Here is an 18714-nt window from a genome sequence, read left to right as displayed (position 1 = left end):
CTCCTAAATTTGATCAAGATTCACTTATATTCTGTTCAAAGAATGCAGGCATCTACCATTACTGAAATGGGTATATAGTATATACAAGGTTCAGCACTAAAGTACATTTGTTGTCTAATCATGCTGTAGAGAAATCGTTTGGGATGGAGAGAATGCCCTTAAATACATGTATTTTTGTAGCGCATGTAGTTAACAGTTGGGCTAAAACAAGCTGGCCGTAAGAGTAGGCCTGGGGACAGTAAAATGAAGATAAGTTAGGGAAAATGTTTTAAAAACTCAGCACCATTCTACACATTATTTTTTGCTTCTTCATTCCAAAATAAATTAATTAGCATTTATAGGAGCATTCATATCATACTGGATCATATGCTTTAAGGGTCATGTATTTAAAAAAATTAGTATTTAACTTTGTGTTCTTTGTAAATGAAAGTGTAATGAGATTCTCATATTCAGTTTTTTCTAATTAAATAGTGATTGTCTTCAAACCATCGGAACCTCAACCAGTGTTGATCAAGCCAACCTTAAGTGAAAATAAAATCCTACTAGCAGCATTTGTGCCATTGACGAAATCTAGGAGTGACTTGATGCAGTGGCAGCACAAGTCTCAGCTTTACTTTATGAATGAATATCAGGTAAATTGAAGGAATTGTTTCAGCTTTTGCTGTGGCAACCATAAAAGAAGCTGTCGTATAAGGTAGAACATTCGAGGTGAATCAGAATTTGTCCAAGAGAATACCAATTTTGCACTGTGAAGAAAAGAAAATATTCCAGTGTACTCACTGTCTGATGGAAATCAAATTTGAAAATAATTTAAACACTTCCTCAAAGCCATTTCTTTTAACATCTTGAAGTCAAATTTCATTCCATCTCCTATATTCTGTACAATTTTCATTTTTATTGCTGATTTAGGAACTGCTAGTACTGGAAAGCCAAGATAATGACTCAAAAGAAGCAGGTCATGGTGAAGCAGTGCAAGGAAACCTCAGCGAAAAGAGTGACTTGAACCTCACTCCATTCGGTCTTTTGCTAGCTGGTGTGAAACATATCTCGAATGTTAAACCAGTCATCCCATCTGACTATTCCTGTGATGGAATCCCAGGAAAGGAGAAAATAGATGAGGTTAGCCATTTTCTACTTAACTCACATAGTCCTTTTAGTTGAACTCATCAAAACATATTTTCCAGCCTACCTTATTCTTCAATTTTTGCTTCCAAAACCTGATATCCATTCTTTTACTATCAACCTTCATCTTTCTTCTTCTAACTTCAATTTTATTCATGCTCTTCTATCCATATCTCTGCACTACTATGGATTCCTGCTTTTATTTATCTTACTGGGACATTAAAATAGGATGATTGGACTAAAGAAGATTAGAACACAATGTCTAGTATTTCTTGATGGAAAAATCGATTTTGCTAACGGAGCCTTAGTTTCACTGCTGCCTTGACAGCATTCATTATTATGAAATGACATTCTTTCCTATGATTTTTAATTTTTGAAAGTGATGTAAATCAAGAGGGTGGCAAAATTGAGTTATTTGGCACAAGTGGTAAATCTTGTAGCACTTGACCTGGGAAATGTGTTAAGCTTCACATGAATGTAAACATTCATTAGAGTAAATTGCTTTCCCAGCAGGCTACAATTGTGAATAATATCATCATCACTGGTGCCTCTAAATGCTGTGAAGGTGACTTAGTTGATAGAAATTCTTGGATATTCCTCACCACATGCTTTTCTGCATCAAGAATTTCATATGAATTACAGTTGAGTTTTTGTGAAATATATTCTGAGGAGGAGAGAATCAATGACAAAGTGTTAGGGATTGTAAGAAAAGACTATTTAAAACTTTGATATGAAAGGTGATTTTGTAGTGAGCACATAGTTGAACCATAATGATAGGAATAGATTTAGAGGCTTTTGAGATATGGGTGTAGAGAAAGGTGAAGTGATCAGAAAGGAAAATATAAACTATTGAGAGGTGTAGAATAAGCATGTTTGGCAGAATGAAGGGAGGAAGTAAGTATGCAGAATGGACTAAGGGTTTTTAGTGGTGTGGGGGCCTGGTTGTGTTTAATTAGGAGAGGAAAAGACATGTGTCAATCTCCAGTCTGTGTTCATCCCAAACCCACCTAATCAGTAGCTAACTAATAATAATTCTTTGCCGAAATAAGTTACTTTTGCTCATATGCTGTTAATTGAGGAATTCTCCCTTTTTTATTCCACAAATATATTTACAATATAAATAGACAAAATTTTTAAATTATAAATAATATTTAAGATGAGCCATTTGCCTTTTATTATTGCATTGATGCAGTAATAAAAGGCAAATGCTGATCAGCAGTACCCTGTTTATGTGCATGTTGAATCATCATGTACTCAAATGCATCTTAAGCACTGCCTGGATTGTTTGCAAACACTGATGTTCTTCCTTTCAAGTAGTTTTAGGTTGTTGACCCCACATCTGTTCTCTTGTTTTTAGCAGCAGAAAGAAAGTTCATATGTTTCTGGGATGTTTTGTCACAGTCTTTGCTCTAGTGCTCCTGTCAACATAGAGGTCATCAGCTGAGTGGTCTAAGGTTGCGACATTTTCTTACGAGGTGAAATTTCCTCATTCTCAGGCAGTGCCACTGTGGTATTTGGCGCATGTTGTCCACCACCTGAAATCCATAAGTGCAGTAATTTTCAGATTGTATAATTATTTTTGGGAAATATACTAATTTCATGTACTAAATGAGTAGTAGTAGCAGCATTTAGGGGAGGCGACTGACAGCTGAGGTCATTTGTGCCATAGGGGATGGGCAGGAAAGGATGAAGGGTGGAGAGAAACCCGGCGTCGGCATTAGCCTACTCTTTACGAAAGGCGCCAAGGGGTCCGCAGCTTAACGTCCCATCCGACGGCCCGCGTACTCACTCAAAGTGCCCTCCACAAAGCACCTCAAGTAGGGATCGAGATACCTCTGAAAAATATTCAACACCACCGGGATTTGAACCCGGGGCTTGTGGGTGGGTAGCCAATGTACTAAATGAATATATGCAAATGAAACATTCATATTTACATGTATGACTGTATATATTTATGATTTTGAGAAATTAGAACTTGTGCTAATTTGATTGGTGGGTGTTTCAAAATTTGATTCTTCCAAATTTTTTTATATCTTATTTAGTAAATTAATTCAAAAATGGAACAATCTAATGGATTCATTCATTATCATTACCTAGCTGCATTGTAATTATTCCATTCTTTTAGAGCTGAAATCATGTTATGTGACACAAAAATACTTGAAATGCATACTTCTTCAATAGAAGAAAGGTTAATGATATTATCACCAAATTTAAAATTAGATTCCAGTTGGTGAAAGCATTGTTACTAACACAATAAATCCATTAAAATAGGACGGTAAAGATGTCAGTAAGTAATAAATACAGATCGACCTGAAACTAATTTAGCTATATGTACAAAATTTGCAAAATAATTCAGAGAAAAGAGAGATAGGGTAGAGAAATCAAAATTTTGAAATCCACATTCTTTCTTTCATAAAATATTTATTAAAGAACTTCTGTGACCTCAGCAGTTGCATGGTCATTTTGCTTTTCTAATATAATTTGGATAGATGGGTGTTGATTGAAGTTCTTTCAGAAATTGTACCATTCCAAAAATAATGAAGAGGTTTTGAAGTAATTAATTTAACCGGTTTTTGGGTGGATGTTAGCCATGAGTGAAATCCCTGAAAAATGTGATTTCACCTCTCGGCATCCCTAATCCACCTCTAGGCATCCTAAAGTCACCTTTTTTTTGTTGTTTTTAAAATCCACCAGCTAATCGTGGAATCAACTGCCAAAGCTCTCGAATTAAAATTTTCTGAAATGTTACTAGCATGTGTATTTACCACACCACACGAGTCTCCTGTCTCCTACATAAAAAATGTAAAACACTTTTCCTAGTCTTAGTTTTCTATACCATAAAAGATTTCATGTGCATTAAGAATTCATTAACAGTTGGGTGGTTGTATATATTTTCTATTTGGTTCAAATTTGTGAAATAATATATCAATAAGAAGGTTAGAAATATTTTCCTAGTGTGACTATGAAAAATCTTCAGGCAGAAACCTAAAACTATGAATGTCCAGTCTATTAATTGAAACTGCTCCTAATTTATGTTTGAGTATTGCAAGGCCTCTGTTGTATCTCGGGTACCCTTAGATCTATCATTTATCTCCAAATATTAAGTTGAATAAAAATTTAAACTCTGACTCTGAACTTACAGCCAAATTTCAGCATCTGACCAGCTTGTACTTAGGTAAATTCATATTACTGGTTTAGAATGTTAAATTTTAAGAAATAATGAAATATTGGAAAGTGGAAAAGATTTAAAAATTCATTAATTACTTTGATACTCATTTTATTTGATCACGTGAAACAGAGGGTGGACTAAAATTAGAGAAAGCTTTGTAATTGGGAGGGTGTGCCTAGCATTTCCTAATGCACCCGTGCGTTTCCTTATGGGAGCATCGGGAAGCTTCACGAAGAATATTTGGTAGCTTTTTTTGAAAGAGAATTTTAATAATACTTTTTTACCATGGAACACTGATAAGATGTTCACAAATGAACCTGTCACTTAAGAATTATTTAAGCATTTGTCAATCTGTTGAAAGAGTTATGAAAATTTTCTTTCCTTTCACTGTATTTATCTAATACTATTAAAATTAAAAGTTTTCTTTTTGGTAGTGCACATCTTTCACTAAAAACATGCAATTAACAGAATCAGTAGAAAAGCATTGTGAAAAATGATTTTGTAAAACCTAAATGCATGCTCGTTTCTATAATAAGGATGCCTGTTTTATATTTTAATATTATATCCTTTAATTTTATGTAATATGGTAGGAGAAGGTTCATACCGTATGGATTTACTAGGTGAGGGGTAAAGGGAGTTGAAAATGGACTTGCATAGTTTAAGGATTGTCCCATATTTTCTTTTCACTTAAACCTCATGCCCACATACACACGTCTTGAGGATTCTTAGTATTTTATACTCCAATATTATTTGGGTCACTTTTTAACTAATACTTGCTTACTTTGACTCTGCACGCACGGTTCTTTCTTTCGTATTCGAAAATTTATAAATTGATGGACATAAACTCTACACAAAACTTGATACTTCACTCAAAACTCTACTGGGGGATCAAGATGGTGTGGAGGCTAACGCACTGGCTTCCTGCCCAGAAGGCCCGGGTACAAATCCCGGTGGTGTTGAATATTTTTCAGAGGCATCTCGATCCCTACTTGAGGTGCTTTGTGGAGGGCACTTTGAGTGATTATGCCGTCCGTCAGATGGGACGTTAAACTGCGGACCCCTTGGCGCCTTTCATAAAGAGTAGGCTAATGCCGACGCCGGGTTTCTCTCCACCCTTCATCCTTTCCTGTCCATCCCTAATGGCGCAAATGACCTCGGCTTTCGGTCGCCTCCCCTAAATTCTACTACTACTCAAAACTCTGCGGCTCAACGAAGCTTCAGTTCTCCACAACACTGAGAAGTATTCGACTCTGTCCTTGGCATAACCCATACCGTAGGATTTATCCAGCGAGACTTATTATTGAAAATTGCACTTAATGTAAATGATTACTTTCATACGGTTTCAGGATGTTTGAAGCGATATGAACATAACGACAAGACTTGGGATTTGAAATACCTTAAGTGATCATTAGGATATTTACAGTCGCAAAGTGATGCGTCGATGACGCGAAAGTCTGGAGGGCGTGGACCGAGAAAACTTTCGCCTTTTTCCTACCCGCCCGGCTGTGACGGTCAGAAAATGTAGGCAGCCGTAACGGGTGAAATAAAGGCAAACTTCCGCAAAAGGTGTTGAGGTAAATAGGCGAGCGCCCTTAAGTCCAAATGTATCAGTGGTGGATGCTTACCTCCTGTGCGTCAGCGGATGCGGGTGCAGAATGTGCGTAATCGGGGAGCAGGGAGATGCAGAACCAGCAGGTGACCAGCAAGACGATGGCAAGTGACGAGCGCGACGACATGGCAGTCCTTGTCTATATCTAGCAGGATGAGAAGCTCCGAACGTTCATTCCTTTGAAGCTACTTGTTCACCGAAGCCTTCCTCGCCTTATACTAACATCTCCCTCTGAGACGGCATTATTAATAAGCCTTCTCCTTGAAGAATCTCTCCTCCTTCCACCCCCACCCTAATCGTCAGGGAATCACGGCGCACTCGAGAAGCTATGGCTGCATTCATTCGGTGCCTTGCTGTGGCTAAACGATTCCCCCTCCTCTGCCCCCAATGCCGACTTTTACCCGTCCTCCATCACGAACAGGAGAAAAGTACCTGCGACCCCCCCCCCCCCCTTCCCCGCAACTTATTTCCAATACATGATACAAAGGCCATTTAATTCTAGTCTAAACCCTCACGAAATTCAGTTACGCATTGTCTTGATATTAATTTTTCTTGCGGGTAAATTTGGCGCGTAATATGATAGATATATACTTACATTTATACACGCATGAGACCTCGTTGTGGCCGAATTTCAGACAAGCCAGTCGATTCCAAAGGGAATTCGTTCTTAAATCGAAGACAAAGTATAGTTTTCTGTATTTTTTAATTTTTTCACTCCTTCAAATAAAATAATAAATAATATAACCTGATGAGCTCAAATATATCGTGACACGACCAAGATTCCCATTTTTCGTTGTGTTCCCATCTCGATCCGACCATTACATTTGAATGTGTGGTGCGGTTGAAACATTCCTTTGTTTTTTCGTATGAAATCGGGTGAGGATAACGCATGCTTTACTGGCAACCATTAATGTTTACGGTCATTGTACTATGGTAAAATTGACAGATTTTGGACGCGCTGAAATTAAGTCGTGCGTCCCGAGCTCTCCGCTTTTAATAGTGAGCAAACCGCCCGTGTGGACAGCTCCTGCTGGGTGGCTGTTCAACTGTTGGCGGGACTCGCAAAGCGTAATCGGTAAGCGCCTCGTGCGAAAGGGCTCTTTACTCATCCTTCGCATGCAGGAGGTAACGCAAGCAAGTCAACAATTCTATTAGCTGCGACCCAATGGAGAAGCTGGGAAGAGGGCGTGGGCTGGGAATAAACGACTACCTGTTTCTGGCCTCTGGGAAGTCGGTGGAGTGTGCCGTTCTGAGCAATATCGTATATGTGTGCATACAGTATGTATGTGTATGTATATATATATATATATATTTATATATATATATATATATATATATATATATATATATATATATATATATATATATATATATATATATATATGCATAACAAAACCATAACCACAGTAATCAACTCGAAGGTCGGTTTGGTAGGTGATGGTAGTGTTCACCCAGTACTAAGCCCGACGGCGTGTGAAATTCACGTATCAGGGTTGGGGGTCAGTGTCGGATATATATGGCTGCACCTGCAGCTCCACCCAAGCTATGTTATTTTTCGGGTACCAGGTCTTCCTGGGAAACCATAACCGGCACAGGGAAAGGACCTGGCCCCCCTACCCTGATGTGTGAATTTCACACGCCGTATAGGGCTTAGCACTGGGTGAACTCACCCACCTACCGAACCGACCTTCGGGTTGATTGCTGTGTTTATGGTTTATGTATGTGTGTGTGTGTATATGTGTTTATATATTTTAAGTTGTTTTAAAGTCATTACATAAATCAAAGGAGAAACTGTCGTGACACTTAGGAGCGATGGAAAACTAATTATTTTAGTTCAATTTTTTTGGCGTAGAATTTCTGTTGGTATGCTGCTTAGGAGGCGCCATACATTTGTGTTTACCGTAATCTTTCTTCTAAAGGTGTCTACATTAATAAAGTAATTCTTATTATATAGTCTTACTTTTTTCTTGCTGCTTTAGTCTTGTAGGGGATCGAGATGGTGCGGGGGCTAACGTACTGGCTTCCCACCATGAGGGCGCGGGTTCAAATCCCGGCGGTGTTGAATATTTTTCAGAGGTATCTCGATCCCTACTTGAGGTGCTTTGTGGAGGGCATTTTGAGTGAGTACGCCGTCCGTCGGATGGGACGTTAAACTGCGGACCCCTTGGCGCCTTTCGTAAAGAGTAGGCTAATGCCGACGCCGGGTTTCTCTCCACCCTTCATCCTTTCCTATCCATCCCCTATGGCGCAAATGACCTTAGCTGTCGGTCGCCTCCCCTCAAAACTACTACTACTTTAGTCTTGTATTTTAACCCCTGGATTAGATTTGTAAGCGTTTGGGAAAATACAGCGGCAAACGGTTGAGGAATTTATTTCCATAGCATTTACCATACATTTGTTCTCATACGAATTGCGAATTAAGTTGAAAAAACTATAAAAACAATAATGTGGGACCATGAAATGTCACCTCTTGCCACCTTTCGTGTGTCCTATTTAAGTTACGCTTGAATGGCCAAAGTGATGTGAAGGTCGTTCGACCAGTCAGGAAAAGGGACCCGCTCGCGTACATCGAAATCTTTTCTCGTGATTGTTTGAACGACCTTCGTACCGTAAAAGATTTCTTTATATTTCAGGCATCACGCTGCGAAGGTCGCTTAAAACTATCGGAGGGTATAATTCAAAATACGTTTTATTGTATGCATGCTGAAGTAATCCTTCCAGCTGATGGTTGGACGGCTAACTCCGCCCAATTGCAAGTAAACCTAATTTAAGTTCCTCGTTCACCTTAATCAATTGTTAAAATAGAAAAGTTCATGGTGAGTTAATCACTGTTAACAGGAAAGAATAGTTTACTTAGTTCATGGGGATGACTAGCTGATTTCGACGCACTTAATACTTAATCAAACTCTCATGGTTTGTCAGGCTGGCTGCTGACAAGCTGTTGTGCTTCCATGACAAGGGTACGTCAAAGCTCAATTGGCTGGGGGTGCCCCAACTCTCTTAGCAGGGGAATGGACGCTAGAGAGAAAGTTTTCATAGGGTATCTGAAATTGTATTTGGGGAATGGAAAGGATGTCATTCTTTCGAAGTTATTTCAAACTGTGTACCAAAAGAAACTTAGTTCCAGCTCTGTCTAGGAACATTGAAAAATGTAACGATCTGTCGCGTAGAAATTGCGTAGAATACCCCAGAACGGTTTGCGATTGCACGACTTGCTGTATTTTTTTGTAATAGGTGGTTTCCTGATAAATTCTTTCGAATGTTACGGAATCCAGGGAAATCAAATGAATTCCTGCAAATGAAATTCTCAAAAACTCATCGACTCGTATCCTTAAAAAATACTTCTTAATGACGTCACAAAATTACCGTTTAGGAGAACATTATCAACAGCAGAAAATGTTACATCTTGGTTGTAATTGTGATTGTGCCTTTTGTTTCCTTTTTTAATATTTGACTTTTCTAGACGTTAATACCTTAAACATTTGTGAATCAAAATTTCAAACCAATTGCCGTAATAAAAGGTTGAAACATGTTGTTTGTGGTGTGTTGTTTATATGTATGTGTCTATGTATATTTTTCCTACTCCGGTACTTCCCGATCGAAACTGCTGTATTAATTTGTTCAGATGTTAATGTATTTTATTTGTTGCAGGTTAATATTTGCATTATCTATGAAAGATATTTAAACAGACGAAACTATTAAGAACATCCTACGAGTTCAAATGAAAAATTTAATCTGAGAATGAGCGATTCGGAAGCATCGGGGAGGGAACCGACTCAGTCTCGTTGGCATTGTTCCGACAGTATCATAATGATATAATAAGTAGAAACTCAGTGCATCTACATAAATGATGGTTTAGTTGGAAGGTCTTGCCTGGCGGAGAAGATGGCATGAAAGCTATTCCAAACCCAAATAATGGAACTAGGATAGGGTTGGAATAACGGACCTCCATTTACACCACCAAAAAGCTGAGAACTGCATTTATTAATGGGTGGAGGAATACTTGTGTCGGCATTGCCCAATAATTCGTAGCAAATGCCCTCGGCAGTCCTATCCCGCGAGAGCGCATTGGATTACCAGCCCCAAGTGCGGGTAAACACTGCACAAATCTCATAGCCGTCAGACTTCACCAGTTTACATTACATGCTCCTCGCCGTTAGGCGGATTGCGGAACACACGAGCGGATGAACAAGCGTGGCAGCATTATTTGTTGATTTGAATAGAATTTCCCCTAAAATCAGCAAATTATGATGACGCATCCTTCATGTGCATAGTGTGAGAGGGGGCTTGGATGGCAATCGAGCCGTTCTGGTCAAGTCCCCAATGCGTTGTTTAAGTGTTCACATTTGGTGGACGTCGGTACTTGAGGGGGGGACTATTATGGAGGAATAATGCAATTGGTGCGACGTGGGCCCATCACTGGATGGGGAGGCATGGGTCGGTCAGGAAGCAGAGGGAGAAATCTGGAGTTCTAGTGTGTGTGTGTGCGAGCGCAATCGTGTCAGTGTGGTGCAATGATGGTGATTGGGGAATCGGATACATTAATTGGGAGGGGGGAGAAAGCCTAGCCTCTGGGTATTACTTAATGGATGGGGCGAGAGATGATGGGCGATGATGAAAAGTGGTCCCTCGATCTTTCCCCTATCTGCTTTGGATCGAAGGTGGGTGGACTAATTGGTGGATCATCGTGTTAGCAATTGTCATCGCGGGGAGCATCTTGGGGAGTGCATCCGAGCTGCTCGAGATTGGGTAACCCACTTCGTTTCCACGGCGAGGATGTTGACCGGGTTTTTCCACCGCGACCACGGTCAGTCCTCTCGCTAGACCCTCGCTTCTTCCACGCGAAGGCGCTGTTAGTCGGTGCGACGAACTCTAGTTCTATTTCCTTAATGAGCCTCCTTATAAGAATATAATCAAATGGGGTCGTTTGCTTTGCGGTCCTTTTGAAAATGCCGCGTATCTTGAGTGGCTTTTCGTGGAATTATCCATAATGCTTTGTGATGTTTTTATTTCCACCCCAGTTTTTTTTAGACAAATGTTACTGTATTCACGTTTGCGTTGAGATTTTCATAACATGGCGAAGAGGAATTTGTATTGGACGTATTTTATGGAAAATTTAATCAGTATTTTTATTTATAATTATTCCTATTCATGGGTATTATTTTAAAGGCTGCTACATGATTGTGAGGCGAGGCATTGTATCTCCATCCAAAATGTTTGAAATGTTCATGAAATTTTGATGACACTTAGTAATAGTTTTCCATCAATTAGTTTGAATGATTGTATCAAACATTAAAAAAAAATTTAATTGTGAATTAATTATGGGAGTAGCAATGCAGTACATCAATAGGGTCGACAGTCTGTTTACCTTAGCTTTTCATTGTGGTATCATCAATCAGTGTAATTGGTTGAACAGAAACCAGGGTGCTGGAATTGAGTTAATTAAACATAATCATTTGGTGTTCAAACTTGTATTTTACCATAATTGGACCCCTGATAATTTTTTAGGCCACCCAATTTTTAAGTATTATTTTCATGAACCCATGAAACCCAATGGTCTGCAATATTTATGATAGGTTTTCTTTCGAAACAAAATCAAGTTTTTGCACTTATTGGCTGTAGTTAACAGGGCTTTATTTTTGAAATATTTTGAAAAGTGCTGCCAAGTAGTAAAATTTTAGTAGTCCGCTGCAAATTTGTCTCAACATAACATTCATGAACAAATTTGCCATAAATGTCCAATAATATTCTCATCGTTTTTTGGAATGTATGAACTGACCACAGTACTGAAATTATGAGAAATATTAGAAATCCTTTTTATTAACTCCATTATCATTGCAATGGTTGCCATTTACTGATTTTCTTGCTCATTCCTTTGTCTTGCCTACCACAAAACCTTAACTAATTGGCAAAGGAACATTAGCAATAGATATCATTGCAAGAGGCATTGCATCTATGATATAATCTACAACCAAATGATAACACCAGTTGATTTTAGAACAAACTTGTGGTATTGGGGTGAATTTTGGAATATGTCTGCTGTCAATGGTAATTGGACATTACCATTTGCCCCTAAGATCAGTGAATAAGCATACCATATTATGTAAAGATGCAATGACAACTCAACATCCTACTCTTTTATGTTAGAGACAGATTCTGACCATGGTTTTAGATGAAGTATATATTTTAAAATATGAATTTTAAATTTTATGTATCATGGTGATCCTACCCTAAAGCCTTCAGGTTGGACATGGAAGTGCAGAATACTGGCCCAAAGTTTAAAAAGTAAAATGTTGACAAATTATGGATAACTGTATAAAAACAGTGTGATACAATTAATGTAATTCAACTTCATCTTGATAGTGAAACTATTTTTCAGTTACTGGATAGGCTTTATACTGTTTCTGTATGTTTTTGGCTGATACTTTCTGGTGAAGAAAATTTGGAACCTCACAAAGTTGAGTATTTTTTGGCAAAACATTACTCCCATATTTACTGCCTGCTGTGATATAGGTGTATAGTGAATGTTTTAAGCTTTGAATGGCAGGTTTATTCATGGAGAAATTATTTTATTCATAAAATCATATTAACTTGTTACGGTCACACCTTCCAGCTTAACATATGTTAAATAAAACAGTTTCTGGCGTCACTTAATGGAAATTTTTCATATTGAACTTAAAATTGGCTTTTCCACATAAAAAACTTATTTACGACCTAGGTTTCGTTATGGCATAACGAAACCGGACCTGATGATGTTATACCATAACGAAACCTAGGTCGTGAATAAAAGTTTTTTATGTGGAAAAGCCAAGTGGTGTAATTTTAAGTTAAATTTAACACATGTTGTTAAGGTAGGTTTCTGGGAGGTGTGAGTGCAACGATTCATGTACTTTACATGTAAAAACCCTGTCATTTCATGATTGGCGAAGAATTAAAAAAGGCCAGATTATTAATTATTACCAGAAAACCTTACTTTTATCAATTTTTACCATACTACTTTTTCTTTGCATACTTCTTTTGGCTCTATCATATTCATGCTTTGTTTCATAAATTGTGTTCTGTTCCTGAGACTTCTAATCTTCTTTGTTTTTAGACGTCCTCTATTACATTCACCCATGGCATTCTCAGTCTATTTTTCCTCCTCAAACCATTTACTCTCTTCATAATATCAGGTTTTAGATATTTCCCATCTTTGGTCCTCTAAATCCCTCAACTCTTCCATAGCAATTACTTATATTACACGTTATACATTTATCTCAGTGTGTCATCAATTTTCTTGACTTAAAGTTTTATTGTTTGTACCTCAATGTAGTGGATGTAGTTTTGTAATCATTAATTTATGAGTTGCTTATGGGTAATAATATTTATAATGGTCCGTTTGTTGGATTTACAGAAAAACAAATATTCATAGTTTATTTAGGCATTCTATAATTTTTTTCAGTACAAAGTCTTTCTTATGTACGTACTGCACTCCTAGAAGTGCAACTTGTGTAATATTTAAGTATGTAGTAGAAAAGCCTTGATTTTAAACTGTTATTGCCATACTTATCATTGAATTCCATGGCATTTTGGATCATCAAACCAAACAAAGAACTTATTTTGTATGTTGAATAGCTAGGCAAATAATTTCAAAAATGTTGAAAAGGGATTTTTTACCTAAAGATATATGATTTATTTTCCTCTCTCTGGACACCTCTGATATCCCATGTTCCCCTGGGATCTTGATAAGCATCAGGTTTCTCAAAGGCTGAGCTACCAGAGTTGATATGCCTGAGTTGGGTGGGTAACATGCTGGTAAGCATGTTACCCACCCAACTAACCCAGGCAGCTTTCCCTGGCTAAGGTCCTCTGTTTCCAGCAATTTGAGTTCTTAGATAGCGTGGTTAGTATAAAAAATGTCAGAAAAATTTATTAACTTCAGTTAATGCTGCAATGCCTCAAAATTCTTCCAAGTACATCACTTGAGCGTGTACATACCTTTGCTGGCAGCTTTTCCACAACTTGAAGGCTCCCTGGTGGGTGGATTTCAGAAGGACCTTAACAGTATGCATGACAGCTGCTTGATGGTTAAAGTCCCACGGTGGTGTCCTTGAGGATTGCAATTATAGTCTGCTGGTGCCAGGTTAGGACTAGAAGAGCATTGGGGAATTTTCGCAAAGAGTTGCAGAAGGTTTTTCCAAATAGACACTCGACTCTGCTTTTGGTCATCTGTCAAGGTCTTCGGGATCAGTTTAATGCACATCTTTTGAATCGCCTAATTTTCAGTGATGATGGTGTGCACTGTCATATTATAAATGCCAAAATGATCTCGATCATGTGCACGCTTAACCGATGGTCTAATACCGCACTTCACCCACGCATTGCACGTTGTCATTGGTTCTTGACGTCAACTGGTATCCTGTGTATGGCTCTTCCTCCACACTCTTTGAAAAGCTCGTGCATCTTAAAAACTGCAGTATGTGACATGCTTTCATCCTTGAATACTTGGCAAATCATGCCCAACATCTCTGTACTAGATATCCCCAGTCCAACACAAAATTTAATGGAGTACTGTTGTTCATTCGTTCGCTGCATTTTGTGCTTGCACTGAGTCACTCTACAGGGGTCCACTAAAAATGCTATCTAGCTGGAACGGTTGCTCGCGGGTGATTGGGGCTTGGTGCATTTTGAAAGTCAGACCGCCAACCACGATACCTGTGCATTTCAATGTACAGTCACGTCAGGAAAAAATTGTTACCAATATTTTTATAAAGTTAATAAATACGCTACTTTCACGAAATCAATTTCTTTTGGAATTATTCTCTGTTAATTTGTGATTCATTGTAACATATGTATAATTACTTTTTAGTTACTGAGGATGCCAGCGCACACCATGCCTCCTCTACACTCCATATGCTATCGCTTCTTGACATCTTTAATAAAAAAAATTGGGTAAGTCTGGAATTTCATTAGAAAAAGTATTGAACTTGGTGATCTTGAACTTTTACTTATTTTATTTTAATTTTTTCTCATATGTTTAGATGATTTGTTTATAATTCATCCCTTCTCATGTTACTTCATACAAATCATTACTTCATCACCTATAAAAATTTTACCCTTCTGTTGTGTAGGAACAAGGAAAATTGTTACTTAAAAAATGAATTGAATTCGGATTGGAAGCAAATACAGTGTGCATAAAGTTCTTCTGACAATTTTAATTGATCTCTCTGTACTTCACCTATGTTATGATTAAGTTTATACTCTTTGATCAGATGGCCAGTGTACTTAATCACCATGTGCATTTTATTTTCAGAAATAACTCAAAGGATGAGGAATCTGATGCGGAAATGGAAGAAGATGAAAATATGGATGATAAAGACTCAGAAAGTGGTAGTGAAAATTCTGTTAAGCATGAAAGGGATAAAAGTGACCCTGACAAAATAAATCTGCAGGATAAAAGTGAAAATTGCAAGGTGGTTAGGCCTAAGGTGGAGTCGACACCAGAATTAGAAGCACACTTACAAGAGGTCTTTAATGAAAGTTCAAAGTGGGTAAAAGCTCTATAACAAAGTGGGATCAGGATGGTGTAGTGGCCAACATACTGGCTTCCCGCCCAGAGAGCCCGGGTCCAAATCCCAGCTGCGGCAGATATTTTCAGTGGTGTCCCGATCCCTACTTGAGGTGTTTTGTGGAGGGCACTCCAAGTTAGTACGCCATCCATCAGATGGGACATAAAGCAGGGGACCCCTTGGCGCCTTTCGTTAAGAGTAGGCCAATGCCGAAGCCGGGTTTCTCTCCACCCTTCATCCTTTCCTGTCCATCCCTAATGGCGCAAATGACCTCGGTCACCTCCCCTAAAACCAACAACTCTATAACAAAGGATGAGGTGTACATTTTTTGAGAATGTAATAGGGCAATCTTTACTCGAGTGTTTTGAAAGTGGACATTTTTATCAGCTGATATATTTTGATGACTGCCATCTATGAAGTGCAGGAGGATTCTGGACTCAAGGATGTATGAAAACATGTCTCTTCATGCTCTTCATGATGATGAAGAATGACATCTCTGTTTTTGCCCAACATTCAATGGCAAATGGGCCTTCAAAAATAAATTTTTTTGTTAATAATAAATGGCATTGAAAATTAAATCTTCATTTTCATTTATTGCAGTTCATGATGTATCAATTTATGGGAAACACCTTAATGGAAAAAGAAGCTTGTTAAAAGTAAAAGCTGATACTGCAATGTTAAAGATCTAGGCTGAGCATAATCAGTATCAGTTGTTAGGTGATATGATTCTATAGTTTCAGAGAGTAAAGATGTTGCAGAGTAAAGAGTAGTCTTTATTGTTGAATTTAAGTCCTTAGGAGATTGGCTTTGGCTTGGTATATTTGTTTCCAAATTCAGCTTTATTTAGTTGATTTTTCTCTTACTAATATGACATAGGCTCATATGAATGTCATGCAGTTGCTTATTGTTATAACCTAGTTATTTTCTAACTTTGTTTTTCAATGGTATTAAATGCTCAACTTTATTTCATAGATGTAATCTGTGTAAATAATGGAATACTGCCATTGGTTATATAGATTTAGTGACTTCTGCTGCTGGAATGTAAAATTATATCTTAACAGGACCTCAATAATTACACATTTTTCTCAGTTCATTTCAATATAATGTTCAATAAGTAATTTTGCTTCAGTAATGCAAAGCATTTATTTGTTCAAGAATGCAGGGAAATAATTCTTTCACTCACTTATGAAATTCCTTTTGTTATTGATAGAATGCCAAGCATTGGTAATGACTAAATAAGGAAAATTTTAGAAAAATCTTTGAAACCTATAGATGATGGTGAATTTCAATTGATAAATAAATCAATGGACTCAATGGTGACCATGAAAGAATAAGATTCCTGTGAAGACTTCCTTTTTGAACAAGAATCTGTATGGATGCCATAATTGGTGATCCATCCATCGTGTACTGGCTGTTACGAGATTAAATAGCATTAATTAAATGAAGAATACAATGTATCTTTCCACTGTCCTTCATTCACGTACAACTAGTTTTAACGCTCAAGCATCATCATCAGGTACCTGATGATGACGCTTGAGTGAGACAAACTAGTTGTACATGAATAAAGGACAGTGGAAAGATACCTTGTATTCTTCATTTAATTAACATGAATTTCCACGAAGTTGAACCGGGAACAATTGAATAATTAATAGCATTATTGCAGGATCAGTAAGTAATGATTTTAATTAATTCTTCTATGAGTACAAACGCGACACATTTTTTCCTAATAAATGGCAATAGTCAATGATAGAATATATTTGACTAATATTGACATTCAAATGGATTTATGAAATTTCTGCTTAGAATGAACAGCATCAATGAAATGTATGTGACTGATGAAATTTGTATTCTTTGAACTTGTGCCAACTGCTGGCCACATGAAATCCAACTAATCTTATAAAGAATATTTTTGGGAAAAAAGTATTTTCAACAATTTTTTTAATGGTTCTGGGTGTAAAAAGATGAAGATTTATCAAATGCATTTTGGGGACATGGTAGTCCAGTGGGTAGAGTGCTGGGCTAATGACGGGAGGATCCCGGTTTGATTCTGGGTGATAGCTCTGTGCACCATCAGCTTCACCCTAGCTAGCTGCATGATTTTTTGGGTACCAAATCTTCCAGAGAAACCATGGGTGGTACAGGGAAAGGAACTGGACCTTAGACACTAATGTGTAAACTTCACATGCTATTGTGCTTAGTGCTAGGTGAGCTCTACTCTCACCTATCAAACAACCTTCGGGTTGATAACCATTGTTGGTTGTTTCCATTTTAATAACAAAGGACATCCATGCCTTTTTTAGTGCTAGAGTAGAGGGGTATTTCAAACATTCTTTGTACCATGCAATTTTGTGTATAAAGTGTTGTCTGCATTATTTTGGATCAAATTTCTTGGCGAAAACTGATGGTATGCTTCGAGAATGTCATCTCTTGAAAGTCACTTCCATAATTTACTTGGGAGATGTCAACTAACAATAACACTGGAAAGGATAGTCACAGACCTTGGTCAAAATCCCTCAAATTGTCAAATGGTGACTTTGTTATTCCAAGCTAATGAAAAAATAGCAAATTATCTTTGTCATCAATTGGAGATGGCGGTGTAGAAAATATGAGTTACAGTTCTAGCTCCCAGTAACGACCTACTTTGGAAAAGACACCAAATGATTCATTTTGTGATATTATTGCGTGTGTTTGTCAAATTTTTGGTGATATAGAAATATCAAACAGCCTGAGGGTTATTAATGTATATATTTATAAACTATTATTTGCTTATTACCAGTGTAGTAATGCATTGTTTTGATAAAAAGAGTGATATGTTCACATGTGCAATACTATATGCTGCTGCACTCACTAGGGGTGGATACTTGTAGAGCCAATGGAACTCCACTCACTCATGACTTTCATAACAAAAAGGATTGTAGATTTGAGTGATTTCCTTTTTAGCCCATATTGACTCATGGGCTAGATTATTTGTAGAATTTGTAGATGAAAGGCTGGGTGTACATGCTTTTCTGTATGTTATGTGTGCTACTTAACGTAGATAGATCATGCCGGTCTATTCCTCCCCCTTCCTGTATTCCACCCGCTCCTTCCCACCCCACCTCTCCCTTCTAGTAAGCGCCGAATTTAATGCGGCTATGCTTGGAATTTATTGCAACTGTCACTAGAGTTCATGCGGTAGAGTAGCAGGATAAAAAAATATAACTTTTAGGTTGTGATCATCACTAAACTGTTGACTTAAAATTATCTATAAACAGTGACGACACACG

At 37.7% G+C, this 18714-nt stretch overlaps 1 protein-coding gene across 1 annotated transcript in view; it reads left to right on the top strand.

The window, feature by feature from the left end:
* l(2)05287 (WD repeat-containing protein l(2)05287) overlaps positions 1-16020 on the top strand; it is a 31135-nt gene extending 15115 nt beyond the window's left edge. Inside the window, exons 11-14 of the mRNA XM_071589850.1 lie at positions 472-632; positions 910-1119; positions 14749-14831; positions 15193-16020. Coding sequence (XP_071445951.1) covers positions 472-632; positions 910-1119; positions 14749-14831; positions 15193-15445 — 707 coding nt within the window. The 3' untranslated portion in view covers positions 15446-16020. The remainder of the gene's footprint in view (positions 1-471; positions 633-909; positions 1120-14748; positions 14832-15192) is intronic.
* The last annotated feature ends 2694 nt before the right edge of the window (positions 16021-18714 follow it).

The sequence above is a fragment of the Hetaerina americana genome, unplaced genomic scaffold, assembly GCF_022747635.1.
Source record: "Hetaerina americana unplaced genomic scaffold, ioHetAmer1.1.p SCAF_4, whole genome shotgun sequence".
Taxonomy (NCBI): domain Eukaryota; kingdom Metazoa; phylum Arthropoda; class Insecta; order Odonata; family Calopterygidae; genus Hetaerina; species Hetaerina americana.
The sequence above is the reverse complement of the archived record's forward strand: the minus strand, read 5'-3'. Positions and strand labels throughout refer to the sequence as shown.